Here is a 14,049-nt window from a genome sequence, read left to right as displayed (position 1 = left end):
ATTTAGAAACACTATAGATTAAGTTAGCCTTTTGAGAAAAATCGGTTCTTTCGAGAAGTGTCTGTGTTTTTGCTCTCATAAAAAGATGGGTATCTATCACCTCTGTACACTGAGCATGTTTTATAACTATGTTGGAGACACTGTGAAATAGCATTATTTATTTGTAGGTCAAAGAGCAGATTAATTCTGTGGATGGCCTCGATGGCTTAACTCTGTCACCGGAAACAGCTTCCAAGGATTGTGAGTCGCTCTTCCCTAATTATAAGAATACCCTGAGGCTAATCGAACAACTTGGCCCGGAGAGTAAAGGTAGGACCCCCGTATGACTGCACAGCCTTTTTAAGTATCTCGTGGTAAATAACGTGTGCCCACCTAGTACTGCCCCAGGGAGCACGGCTACATTACAGTCCGCTGCGTGTCAGCAACCTGCTCTGTGTTGAAGCAGAATCAGACGTGTTGTGCGCTGCCAGCCAGGGGCTGTGACCATTCCCACTCCCTGTGCTTTCTGTTGACTCTGCTGCTCCTGTGCCTTCACCCAAGGTCAGGTTATCATTACTTCCCTCCTAGAACACTGAAATCACCTCTGGACTTTCTTCTATGCTGTCCACCTCCTGGAACCTTGGTCTACACCACAACCATGATTACTAGATGGTTTTTAAAATTCAGATCTTTGTTACCCCCTTGTTTAAAATCCAGCTACTGCTTCTCGCAGCTCCATGGTTAAAGGCCACACTCCTCTGGCTTCACCTTGTTTCCTTTTATTACCCTTCTTTCCACGTGAATTTTAGAATCGGCTTGTTAATGTAAAAAAAAAAAAAAAAAGAAGAAGAAGAAGAAGAAGAAGTCTGCTAGTGTCCTGGAAATTAGATGTAGATTATGTTGAATCTGTAGATTAATTTGGGGGGAATTGACTTCTTACCAATACGGAATTTTTAACCCCGAACAAAGTTTATTTCTCCGTTTACATAGGTCTTCCTTGATTTTCTCACTAATATTTCAGAGTTTTTAGTGTCTGGGTCTTTCCGTCTTTTATGAGTTTACCTGTATTTCTTATTTTTCAGTGTGGTTATAAGTAGTATATTTTTATTTGTTTGTTTGTTTTAAAATAATATGTTTTGAATTTTAGTTTCTGATGATAGAAATACAGTTGATGTCTGTATACTGACTGTGTGCCCTCCAACCTGACTGAACACATTTATTAGTTCTAGTAGCCTTTTTATGGATTCTCTCAGATTTTGTACGTAACCAAAGGTGGCCAAGATTGTTCTTCCTTCAGCTACTGTCTTACTAAAGATAGTTCACATTTAAGACTTGCAGCCAATAAATACATTCTCTGTTACAGCTAATCAGCTCTGTCACCGTTGCAATGAGAGTAGCCATAGACAATACACAAGTTAATGGATGTGGCTGTATTTCAGTAAAACTTTGCTTACCAAAGCAAGCAACCCAGCCCACAGGTTGGAGTTAGCTGACTCGCACCATGTAATCATATTCCCCACTGATTAGCAGTTTTACCTCATTTCCCGTCTAGATGTCTTTTGCTGCTTTATTTTGTCTGATTGCACTGGCTCCAGTATAGTGCTGAATAGAAGGAGTAAGAGAAGCCATTCCTGTCTGGTTCCTCACCTTCTGGGAAAAGCATTCCATTTTTCACCATTGCATGTGGTGTCAGCTGTAGGCTTAGCACAGATCTTTGTCATATTGAAGACGTTCCCTTGGTTCCTAGTTTGCTGGAAGTTTTTATCAGGAATAGATGTTGAGGTTTGGCAAGTGCCTCTTTTTATCCACTGACATGATCATATGGTTTCTTTTTTCGTTTGTTAATATGATGAATAACATTGATTTCTACGTGTTAAAACAGCCCTGCATTCTTGGGATACACCCGACTTGGTCACGATGAATTATCCTGTATTGTTGGATTTAATTCGCTAATGTTTTGTTTAGAATTTTTACCTCCATTTTCATGACACTAGTTTTCTTTCTTGTAATAGCTTTGTCTGGTTTTGGATTCAGGGTGATGTCAGTTTTATAGAATGAGGACATATTTCTTCCTCTTCGTTTTTTGAGGAGAATTTGTGTAGAACTGGTATCAAATTTTCCTAAAATACTTGGTAGAATTCACCAGTGTAACCACTGGGACTGGAATTTTCTTTGTCGTCAGGTCTTTGGTTTTGGTTTTTAAGATCTAGGGCTTTTTAGCTTATTTGTTCTTTCTTAATTGAGCTTTTGTAATTTCTCTTTCAAGGAATTTTACCCACTTCATCTGAATTTTCAAATCTATTTGCATAATGTTCATAATATTACTTTGTCATTCTTTTAATATCTGCAGAGCTTAGAAGAATGTCTTCCACGTTATAGATGCTCACTATCCATTTGTTCAATGTATGGATGAATGAATGTGAAAGTGCGGTCCTTTATACACAAAAATTATTCATGTATTTTGTTTCTATTTTTGTTTTCTTCCTAATGCAGATTCTGATAGGTTATTGAAAATTCAGGATCCAGTTCATTCATTCAGATCAATAGAACTTAAAGAATCTGACTGTGCACTACTTAGAGGAAAAATTAAAGAAATGGAAAATAAGGTGAACTGGCTACACACAGAGCTGCTGAAAGCAAGAGAAGCAAAATCACAGTTAAAACTTGAAAATGTGGAGCGGGAACGAGAGCTCTGCCGCATGAGGTACTGAATTTCTTGGTTTTAAAGAAATATTTGAACTCTTTATATTTACTTTAATACTGTAGGTATACAGGAGAAGTCTTATAATTGCTAACTTACCTTTTGGGATTTTACAGGGGAGAAAATTTCATTAATATTGTGGAATTTGAGACTCTTGGAAATAACACAGCAATATATATATATAGCAATATATATATATATAGCAATATATATATATCTCCTCATTCTATATTTCTTTTAAAAAAAATCTTTGATCCTTAGCTCTCAATTGTCCTCCAGAAAGTTTGTATTACTTTACATTCCCACTTGCAGAATTATGAAATGACCATTTTTCTCAAGGCAGAAACTTTAAAAAAAATTTCTGCAGTTTGATTCTTAACATACGAACGGATGGACTAAAAAGTAAAGTGGAAAGTGATCACTAGTTAGTTTATTCAGCATCTCTCTCATACAGAGAGAAGATTAGTTCAAAGGTCTATGCTGAAAGCACGGATTGCTCTTTATTTTTTAATTACTTACTATGGATCCTGCCTTGTGCCAAAAGGGATTTAAAAATGATTTACTAAATAAATAATACTCAACAAGGTAAGTTCAAAGTGTTGCAAAAGAAGAAACAAAGTGTAGGGCATCAGGGAGTAGGCTCCCCAGCCTCGCCTTGGATGATGCTTGTTAGCAGGTCTGTGCTCTGGGAAAGACGCCTGCGGATGTCACCTTCCGCTGGAGGTCATGTAGGAGTCCCTGGAATACTTCAGGAAGTTGAAATTTTCTCTCTCGTGAGCTTTCAAACTTGTTTCTAAATAGCAGCTTCTCTTTTAACTAGTAACTCAATTCTCTGTCCCACTGAAGGAGGGAGTAATTTATGACTATGTGTGGAAAAAAGGGTAATTTTCAATTCAAACCTTACTGAATAATTGCAAAATTCCTTTCCTACACTATTGACCAGAGTTACTCTTGACTGAAACTCAGTAGCATTATGTCTTTTCATTGCTACTTTTCAAATTGTGTTTGTGTGTGTGTGTGTGTGTGTGTGTGTGTGTGTGTGTGTGTGTATAGATCTATCTTTACGCAGAGATTGAAGTGAGGAATTTAAAATGTGAGACTCAGAAATGAAAAAAAAGTTGAGAACATAGAAACGCCATTAGGGTAATAAATCAGCATGTGAAGAACCATATCATAAAATGAACTTTTTATTTTCTAACAAAATAAATTTTAAGGTAAGCATGTTTCACTGCAGATTCACATTAGAACAAGAAACAAAGAAGAAGAAAAATGCTTATATATTATATGAAAAATCTAAGGATGATTTAAAAAGAAAAGAGAAACAATACAATGAGCAAGTTTCCGTGAACCAACAACTCGAAATCACTGCCCGAGCACTAGAATGCGAACTGAAGAGCATAAGGAATAAACCAAATCAGGTAAATTAGTCTTAATGTGAAAATTTCGTATCTCTAACACTGTTTCATCAATATTATTTATAATATTCTTTTGACTTAATCTATTATTTTCATTTAAAACAAATAAAAGTTATCTCATTCTAAATATGAACCATGACATTTAGAGCTTAACTTACTAATTTCTTGGTGTTCTCGGCATCTAACAGATGCTCTGTGTCTTTTCTGAATGAAGGAATGGAAGTTAAATAGAGCTTAATCATTAACATAAGGATTGACGGTTTTGGTCCATTCAACAAAATAACAAGTCTAATTCAAATCCATGTGTGAATTTTGGCTTTTTGAAGTTAAAATCCAGCCTAAGTTGCCTTGAGACTATGATGGAACTGGTTAAATGCCTTATAAAGAAATTTTCTTTCACTGGGATTTCAAAATTTGTAGATACTGACAGGCATATGCAGAATAGATAAACAAGATTATACTGTATAGCACAGGGAAATATATATAAGATCTTGTGGTAGCTGACAACAAAAAAGTTAACAATGAATATATATATGTTCATGTAAAACTGAAAAATTGTGCTCTACACTGGAATTTGACACAACATTGTAAAATGACTATAACTCAATTTAAAAAGTGTGAAAAAACTTTTTCTTTCACAATATTACATTCCTTGTGTTTTTGCTCTGTGATGAATTTAGCTGTCATGTATATTAGAATTTGAGTTATTTCTGTGCATTAGAGATCCCTGTGCTTAGAAAGGCTGCTTCTTTTTAACAGGTTTAAAATTTTTTTTTTTTAAAGATTCCCCTCCTAAGCTTTTTTTGGACTTTTTTTCATAGTATAAAACCCAAAACCTAATCAACTATGTCTCCAGGTTTCAGAAGAGCGAAATGATGCTCAGAGACAACTTTCTCGAGAGCAGAATGCCAGAGTAATACAAGATGAAATCCTGGCCCATCGTCTTTCCCAACAAAAGGAGACAGAAAAGTCTAATAAGAAAGTGAATGCCGAGGTATTTTCTTTAGTCATCTTCAAACGTGTGTGTGTATGAATTTGTATACTTAACGTAGTTTAAAAACCAATACTGTAGGTACAGAGAGTATAGAGGGTTTTAAAAGCCTATGTATGTAAATGTATTTTCTGGAGGTTTCATTTCTGGCCCATTGGAGAAAGCAATGTTTTGAATTCAAATCCATTTGCCGGCAACAGTGACGTAGTAACATTCACAATGGCCTCATCCAAGGAGGGGCTGTTAATATTGTCCATAGGAATCGATGAACTTTCCATTATTTCAAAACTGTTGCTACTAACGGCAGGCATTCTAGTTTCTGGCAGTGATCTCACTCCTTTGATAGACGAATGGAGAGGTTACTTTATCATTTCCACTGATGGTATGGAGGGAAAAGTATAGCCAGTTCAGAAACTGTAGTTTGGGTGTCATTCTCCTGCGTGTGATAAAAGTAACGCTCTGCTCCATGGGGTATCTGATTTCAGTACAAGGAGCTTTTGAATATAGTGATAGATATGCCATAATCTGTACTTAGTGATAATTTATTGATCAGTATTTTATTTTTAATAGAACAGTTCACTGTATTTCCCTGCTGTTTCACATCCATTACTGTTATAAACAGCATGAAGAAGAAGTAAAAATTATTGCAGAAGCAAATAGTCCCCTGGTTTTCTAAGAAGAGCTCTGTAAATTTGACCTTCTTTACCTTTAGTGTATTCACCATTAGGGTAATAGAAGGCTTCTCTTGTGTTTATATATTTATCCTAGAGAAGTAGCTTTGGTTTGGTGAGAGTCAGAAGCCCTGGGGAAAACCCTGCAGCTTGCTTGTGTTTTTAACCCTTTATTCCGGAATTGTCACAGCTAAATGAGTTAACTGATGTTTGTAGACGTGCTTAGTACAGTGCTTAGATTTATCACTTATCCGTAGATGTAATTCTCATAACTCACTCTAAAAATGTTAGAAAGGGAGAATATTTATGGAATATTCTCAGGAAAAAAAATTTTAGGAAATTTAACCTGTCCCAATATATACAGAACTAAGGCACTTACTTTGGGGGTAGCTGTAAAGGTTAGATGTCAGATATAACTTTTAAGTATAGTCAGATTTATTCATTTTTTATTTTAAGCCTTTTGGGTTTGTTGTATTTCAGAGAAAGAAAGGCCTTTCCAGTTCTGAGCTTCTTAAACATCGTTTTGTGGTTTCTGTTTTACTTTTCATGGATTCACTGTCTTTAATTAAATTTTGGAACTTTTGGGGATTTCTGCTTGTTTAAAGTTTGAGATTTGTATCCACCTTCAGTTTTTCCAGTTGGATACCCAGTTATTGCAAACTTTTTGTTGTGTAAACTTAGAGATTAGTCTTTCACTTCAAAGGAAATTATGATATGTCAGTTTATTGCGTACAGTTCAGAGAGTAAGAGATGAGGGGTTTCACTTACAGGACACAATGGATTTTGAGCTGTCTGACCCAAAAGGTAGCAGCGAGGTGCTTCCTCAGCAACTTCCTGAAGCTGAACGTCAATTCCGTGGCCAAGAAATTGAGCTCCATCCCAGGAGAGATGCTCTTGGACCGATGACGTTGGTATTACAATGTGTGCATAGAGACGGAGGCCAAGCCCAGCGTTCAAACAAGGAAACTGAACCCTTGTCTCAGAGCAAACAAGGGAAAGTCAACAGATACATTGGAAAGCAGGCATTCTTGGAAAAGAGAGTATATGAGCTACAAAGTGAAAACATGTTGCTTCGACAGCAACTGGAAGTTGCTCAGAATGAAGCCAGAAGTAAAAAGACAATACTTAATATCCCAGAGCCATTTCCTGATCACATGGGAAAACTTGAAGCCATGAGCAAACGAGTTCTGATGCTGGAGGAAGGAAACAAGGAATTAATCAGTGAATACGAATGTTTGAAAGACAGACTGTCTCAGTATGAAACTGACAGAGCAGAAATGAAAGTAAGTACCCAGAAGGAGTACTTCCTCAAAGAAAATTCAAAGTAGTATCTGATGAAAGCTAAACATTGAAACTAGTTGAATATAAAAAATGTGTGGGCTATAAGTATATACACTGCAAAGCAGCCTAAAAGCATATCTTGTATCCAGCAAACAAAAGTTAGGCCTGAGAGGTGCTTTGCTTTGAGAAAAGATGCCGTGTCACCTGAAATTCTAAGAGATTAAGCTAGAAGTTGTTGACAGATACAGGCAGGTCCTAGTAATTTACTCTTAAAGTGCCCAAATCATTTTAATGTCACCACATTTTAGTATCGTGATGAAGCAGATAAATGAAATGCTCAGACCTAAAATGAGTATTTTGAAATTAGGATTAAGTTGTGTGAACAAAAAAAAGTAAAAGAAAAAAGAAAGAGAAAAGATTCAATTGTGTGGATTATCTTGACAGTCAAATCCAGATTTCCCAGATGAACTGATGTGTAAATGCTGTATCTTGCAGTACTTTTCGCTCAGTAGCTTTTCACATACTTGTAATTTAGTTGATATAATTTCATTTTTATTCATGTCAATTGGAATTAAATTTAGAAATATTTCCATCTCAAATCATGTATTGTTCTGACCTCTTCACTCCTTAAAAGCATCTACTTTTCATTCAGTCATAATTTGGGGCAAATGTAAATTTCAGCAAAACTGTGTTTGACTTAGTCCCCCTGTTCTATTTATAATTTACTTTGAATATTTTTTCAGACAATTTGCTCACAGTTCTCATTGCAAGGCTCAGTTACTGTCATTTGCTCTAAGTTTGTCCAGTACAGAGGAACTGGAGCGCTCTGTGATGTATGAGTTTGGCAGTGGGGTCCCATTTTCAGACTGAGGAGGAGCAGCCAGAGTTCTGAGTGGCAGGAAGGGAGTGCGTGGGAGGGGGTGGGGGGAGCTGTAGGAGCTGCAGTCCAGGAGGCAGGGGAGACCAGGTTGTCTCGGGTCCCCAAAGGCCATTGGGATAACCTCGTTTGTACTGTGAGATAGGAGTCTATTGGAAGGATTTAAACACCAGATTGAATATGTGAAGAACTCTGAACTTAAGCCTCTAATGAGAAAGAGGGAGAACTTACCACCACTCATCCCACCCACACCCCCGTTTCTGTTTGAGGCTTCAGTGGGGGTAAAGCTCGGCCACTTCCTGGGAGGGGCAGGGAGTGGCTGGTGGGGCTGCCTCCATTGTCTCAGTTAACTTACTGTCAGTAAGGCAGGAGGGTCATGCCTTCTGTGTCTTAAATAAAGTTCAGTAAACAGGAATGTGTGCCTATGAGGAAAAGGAGGCGAATTGATGTCTGTGGGTATACTTCTCAAAGTCCATATGTTGGAGTTATATATTATTAATGTAACTTAATGGTAAGGTGACTTAAAAATCAGTAACAGAGTTATCTTTTTAGGCCCATATGAGACAGCTTCAACAAGAACTGACTGACACCCGAAAGAAAGTGTCCATGTTGGAAGCTTCCCTGGAGGTGACAGCACATCATCCGACTAATTCAGAAAACAAGAGACGGGATGTAGAGAGGAAATCACATCCAACTGCGAATCCAGTATGTATGAAATTGAGCACGTCAGCCATGAATGTACAGTGCAGAGTGTTGTAGCTTTCTTTCGTATCTTCATTATAATTGCAACTTTTATTATCTTTATGATGCACTTGTTTCTTAAACTTTGACTTTCATGCTGCCATTTCTTTGTATATTTTTTCTTACAATATTTACCCTTAGAGAAGTTGAAAATTATACATCTTTCCTCACAGAAGTTAACTTTTTTTTCCTATTAAACAGTATTTTTTAGTGACCTCTCACCACAATGAGGCAAGCTAGATAAAATCAGAGGATACTGTTTCATGGCATGTTCCAGAAAATTGTCATGTCTCGTCTTCACTTTTGTGAATGGATATAGAATCTGTGTGTATTTATTTCGTGGATTTCAGAGTAACTTGTGCAGAAAGGTCATTATACAAACCAGTTGAAGTTAGGCATTGCCTTCTTTTTCTCTTCATTTTAGACATGTTGTCAAAGCACGGAGAAGTGCAGATCATGTCTGTACACTCAAAATAGAGAAGTAAGAAAATTTTCTAGATCATGCCTTTGGATTTTTTTTTTTTACTTTATTGAGATACAATTCACATATTATAGGGGGGATTGCATAACTCAAGTGGTAGAGTGCATGCTTACCATACACAAGGTCCTGGGTTCAATTCCCTGTGCCTCCTCTAAAAATAAATACTTAAAACCTAATTACTTCCCTCCACCAAAAAAAAAAAAAAAAAAAATTCACGTATCATATAAGTCACCCGTTTAGGATGCATAGTTAGTATCTCCTAGTATATTCAGAGATGTGCAGCTGTCACCACAGTCAATTTTAGAACATTCCCATCCCCTGAAAAGAAAGCCTGCATCCCTCAGCCATCACCCCCAGCCCCCGGCAACCACCAGTCTGACTTCTGTCTCTATAGATGTGCCTTTTCTGGGTGTTCCCCATGAATGAAATCACATGCTGTGTGGTCCTTCATGATTAGCTTTTTCCATTTGACAAAACGTCTTCAAGGTTCATCCATGTTACAGCGCTTGTCAGTATTTCCATTTCTGTTTATTGTCGAACATTACTCAGTTGTGGGGCTAAACCCGTTATCCATCCATCAGTTGATGGACCTTTGGGTTGCCTCTGCTTTTTGGCTATTGTTGATAATGCTGCTGTGAACATTTCTGTCCGAGTTTTGGTGTAAACATGTTTTCATTTCTTTGGGGAACATACTTAAGAATGGAAATGCTGTCGTATGGGTCATACGGTAACTCTGTTTAACCTTTTGAGGAACTGCCATACTGTTTTCCAGAGTGGCTGCACCATTTAACGTTTTTACCCAAAGTGTGTAATTCTCCTAATTTCTATGCATTCCTGTCACGAGACTGGTCATCAGCTCTCCTGGTAGGTGTGCACTGGCATCTCATTGTGGTTTTGCTTTGCATTTTTCTGATGACTAAGAATGTTGGGGGTCTTTTCATGTGCTTCTTATCTATTTGTGTATCTTCTTTGAAGACCTGTCTGTTCAGGGTTTTGCCCATTTTGAAATTGGATTATCTTTTGACGATTGAATTGTCAGAGTTCTTTTTGTATCCTGGGTGCAAGTCTTTGATCAGATGTAGGATTTTCAAGTATTTCCTCCTGTTCAGGAGCTTGCCTTCTTACCTCCTTGATGGTGTCTTTTGAAGAGTAGAAGTTTTTAACATTGATGTGGTTCAGTTAATCTATTTCTGTCTTTTATTGTCCTATCTGTGTTTTCTTCTAAGAATTGTGTAGTTTTAGCTCTTTCATTTTGAGTTAATTTTATATATATTGTATGAGGTGGAGGTCGAATTTTGTTCTTTTGCATGTGAATATCCAGTTGTCCCAGTACCATTTGTTAAAAAGACTATTATTGTCTCATTCAGTTATTTGACACTCGTACTGAAAATCAATTGACCGTAAATGTGAGGGTTTCTTTTAGATTCTCAGTGGTGGTGCATCGATCTATGTCCTATGCCAGTACCAATTCAGGTGTTACGAGAACTCTTTCCGAGTCATCTTGCATATTACCAGTTGTTTTACGTAGTAATAAAAAGTCAGTGTCGTGGAACGTCTGCAACTCCACTTCTGTGGAGATCTGCTGCGTCCTGAAGGGGCCTGTGGCCAGCTTATGCCTTGCTGACTCTGTGACATGACAGAAAGTAGGCTTGCGAAGATAAAGTCCATTCCTTCCACCCCTCATTCAGACCTTTAGTTTCTCACCCAGTGCCTCCCACTTCACTCCAGTTTCCATCAAATCATGGTCACGGGATCTGCTGACTCAGATCTGTTGCATTCATTATAATTCATAGACTCATCCATAGATTTCACTATCAAGAGGCAAAAGATTAAATCTGGAGAAGATTAATTCAACCTTCCTCTTTGGAAGCCTCTCTAATCCATCATCTTGTGATTCACGATGAAGTCCTCTTTTGGCTTGGTTCTTGTGTGTAACACTGGTGCCGATCTTGTTCTTGGTGTAGATCCTGCCTTCTCAGCTCCCTGTGTCTACCTCCTTTTCCTCAAAAAGAGAGATGCCTAGCTGTATTCTATAGCTTAATGCATAATTAATCAAATAAATATTTCATCCCATCTAAGGAAAATTATTCAAGAGTACAGCTGTTAAAAATTAAATAATATTCAGTCAGTTTACCAGAAACAGATAACAGATCAGTAATTTGAATTTCAAAAGGTCAAAGCCAATCTGTGTGATACGGAGAAGCATTGTGCTACAACATAAAGCTGAGACAGTCTTACCTTCCCTTACAAACAAGCTTTTAAGGTAAAGGAAAAAATTGTACTTGAATACTGCCAAAGGACACTACATCTATGGTTCCATAATATTTTATTTTCTCTCTGAGGAAGGGAAAATGAAGAGTGAGTGCTAGATTGATAAGTTCTCAAACCTGCCTGTCTCTTGGAATGAGGGTAAAAAGGCTGATTTTGGTAAACTGACTATTTCTAGTTGTTTTTCGATTATTAGACTTCAAATCCTATGTCTCCTTGCTTACCAGTCTTCCTGATCCTCAAAGTTGAGGGGAAATTGTGAAATGCATGCCTATTTGTAAGAAATTGTCATTGGAGGGAACTCTAAAGTATCTTCTCACTAGTTCTGAGGTCTTTCTTTCAGCTATCTGCTTCTTCTCATCAGCACTTTGTCACTAATAAGTTCATCTCAACGTTTGTTACGTTCCAGTTTATAGGAGACCAGTTTCTACTATACTCAAGTTACATTTCTTACTATCTTTTTTCATCTGTTTTTCTGTTTTTGCCTAACAAACTCCCCAAAGTTCAGTGGCTTCAATAAGCATTTATTTTGTTCACAACCTACACTTAGGAAAAGTGTGGCCGAGACAGCCGGCCTCTATTCCTCTCAGCTTCAGGTGGGGCAGCTCGAAGGCGGGCGGCTGGAATCACTCGAAGGTTCATCCATTGATGTCTGATGGTTGATGTTGGCGGTGGGCTGTGGCTTCGGTGGGGCAGGCAGGTGGACCACCTGCCCTGGAACACCTAAGCTGTCTTTGTGGCCTGAGCTTACCCACCTGAGACTAAGTTCCAGGGTTAAGAGCAAGGCAGAAGCTGAATTGCCTTTTCAAACCTAGCCCTGCAGTTCACTCGGTGCCACTTTCACTGTTTCTGTTCACTAGGAGCAGGTCGCTTAAGGTTGGCCCGTATTGTACCTTTTTTATGGAATTAATTTTGAAAATTTATGGAGACATTCAAAAACCAGCATAATCTTCTCACTAGCCACAATGTTTTCTTACTGCTTCCATACGAGAAATCCACTTATCCCTACTCAGTTCCAGAGCAGGTCTCGGTCACTGTGGTGTTAGGCTCAGGCTCCCGTCCAAAGGTTTTCATCAGGTCCAGGTGGGGCTGAGGTTCCTGGGCATGGTTTCTGGAGTACAGCCCCTTGGGTACACTCCTGTCAGTGCTGAGGCTTGAGGAGAAGGAGACACAGGTTATTTGCCACCACACACCCAACATTCTGCTAAACTGCTAAGGACTCCCTCACTCACAGATGGAAGATGGGAGGCACACTGGTCCGTAGCAGTTCTGAAATGCAGCCTGATGCTGCCGGCTCTTTGATTAGGACTTAGTCCTAGCCCTGGGAGGGGTTCTCCTTCGCTGCCCTCTCTGAGCTCTTTGTTCTGTCCCTTTCATGAGCAGTTCTCTCCAGCCAGCTTCCTCCTCGTAGACCTTCTAAGAAAAACCCAAAGTGCCTCTTGCCGTTTTGCACTGTCTCTGTCTCTTTCAGTCCAAGCTAGCAAGCAGTATTTTTGCTACCACGGTTCTCTTTAAAACTTTGAGTTTCCTGTGAATTTTATTGGGGCTCATGCCATTGGAAAAGCTACTCTCATGTCTTTTTGAGATAAACTCTTCACCTTGGGCTTCCTGTGAAGCTGTTGTGGGAACATGCCTTTGAAATTCTTATGCTTTTAAGATCTTTCAAGGAATTTGAGGCAGCGCCTTAAATCTTTCCAAGGTCTTAACAAAGTCTTGGCTTCATCTTTAGACTGTTTTCCTGGCAGCACCCTACATTTGATCTTAGCCCGGAAGCCATTTCTCTGCTTACCAATTATGTGACAATTGGGCATGTGGAGATGCTTTCAGTGGGATACAGATACTTGAACCCAGTGAGTCCTGGTTCCTTTATATTCCATAATCTTTTTGTTTATTTGTTTTAGCTTCTCTGTCTCATCAGTTTTACTTTCAGCTGTTCGGTAGCAAGAGTCCCGTTTCCTCTGGTTTCAGTGTCATTTCCTTCCCTGGCCTAGAAGCCTTCACTCTCAGCCCTTCAAGGGCCCTCAGGCTTCCACTCACAGTCTCGTGGACACTTTGGGTTTTCACTCTTACTCTTCTCTACATCTGTTCAGGTTTCACCTACCTCCAGGTGCAAAGGGCATCCCCACATTTTGAGTTCTTTTTTAATGGCTGTGCCCCATTTTTAATATCAATATCTGTGCCAGTTATTTATTGCTAATAATTTATATAATAAACTGCCTCAAAACCTGGTGACTCAAAACAGCATTTGCTTAGTTCCCAAATCTGTGTTTAGATATGACTCAGTGGAGCCAGCTCATTTCTTCTCCACTTGGCATCAAGCGGGCACTAGAATAATCTAAAGGCTTGTTCATGCTCATGTCTGGAAGTTGGAGCTGGCTTTGGTTAAGGACATTCCCTGGGGTCATCAGCTGGGACAGCTGCGTTGTACAAAGTCTCAGTAGGTGGCCTGGGCTTCATTCACAACGTGGTGGCTGGGTTCTAAGGGTGAGCATCCCTATGGAGTGAAAGTCAGAAGCCATTTAGCCTTAGAAATCACACAGCAGTGCCCCCACATTCTGTCCCCTAGAAACCAGTTGACTGAGGCCAGCACGTATTTCAGGGGAGGGAATTTCACAGGGGAAATGTCAAGGAATCTGTAGAGATG

At 38.8% G+C, this 14,049-nt stretch overlaps 1 protein-coding gene across 5 annotated transcripts in view; it reads left to right on the top strand.

Annotated features, from left to right (window-relative positions):
* The window catches only part of LOC116278878 (coiled-coil domain-containing protein 144A-like), a 93,730-nt gene that overhangs the window by 69,814 nt on the left and 9,867 nt on the right, over positions 1–14,049 (top strand). For all 5 annotated transcript variants that reach the window (XM_072945856.1, XM_072945853.1, XM_072945854.1 and 2 more), the window contains exons 33-38: positions 168–309; positions 2,473–2,683; positions 3,915–4,098; positions 4,952–5,089; positions 6,528–7,040; positions 8,468–8,620. In XM_072945856.1, coding sequence (XP_072801957.1) covers positions 168–309; positions 2,473–2,683; positions 3,915–4,098; positions 4,952–5,089; positions 6,528–7,040; positions 8,468–8,620 — 1,341 coding nt within the window. The remainder of the gene's footprint in view (positions 1–167; positions 310–2,472; positions 2,684–3,914; positions 4,099–4,951; positions 5,090–6,527; positions 7,041–8,467; positions 8,621–14,049) is intronic.

This window comes from Vicugna pacos, chromosome 21 (genome assembly GCF_048564905.1).
Source record: "Vicugna pacos chromosome 21, VicPac4, whole genome shotgun sequence".
NCBI classification, from domain to species: Eukaryota; Metazoa; Chordata; class Mammalia; order Artiodactyla; family Camelidae; genus Vicugna; species Vicugna pacos.
This window is presented reverse-complemented; position numbering and strand designations above follow the sequence as displayed.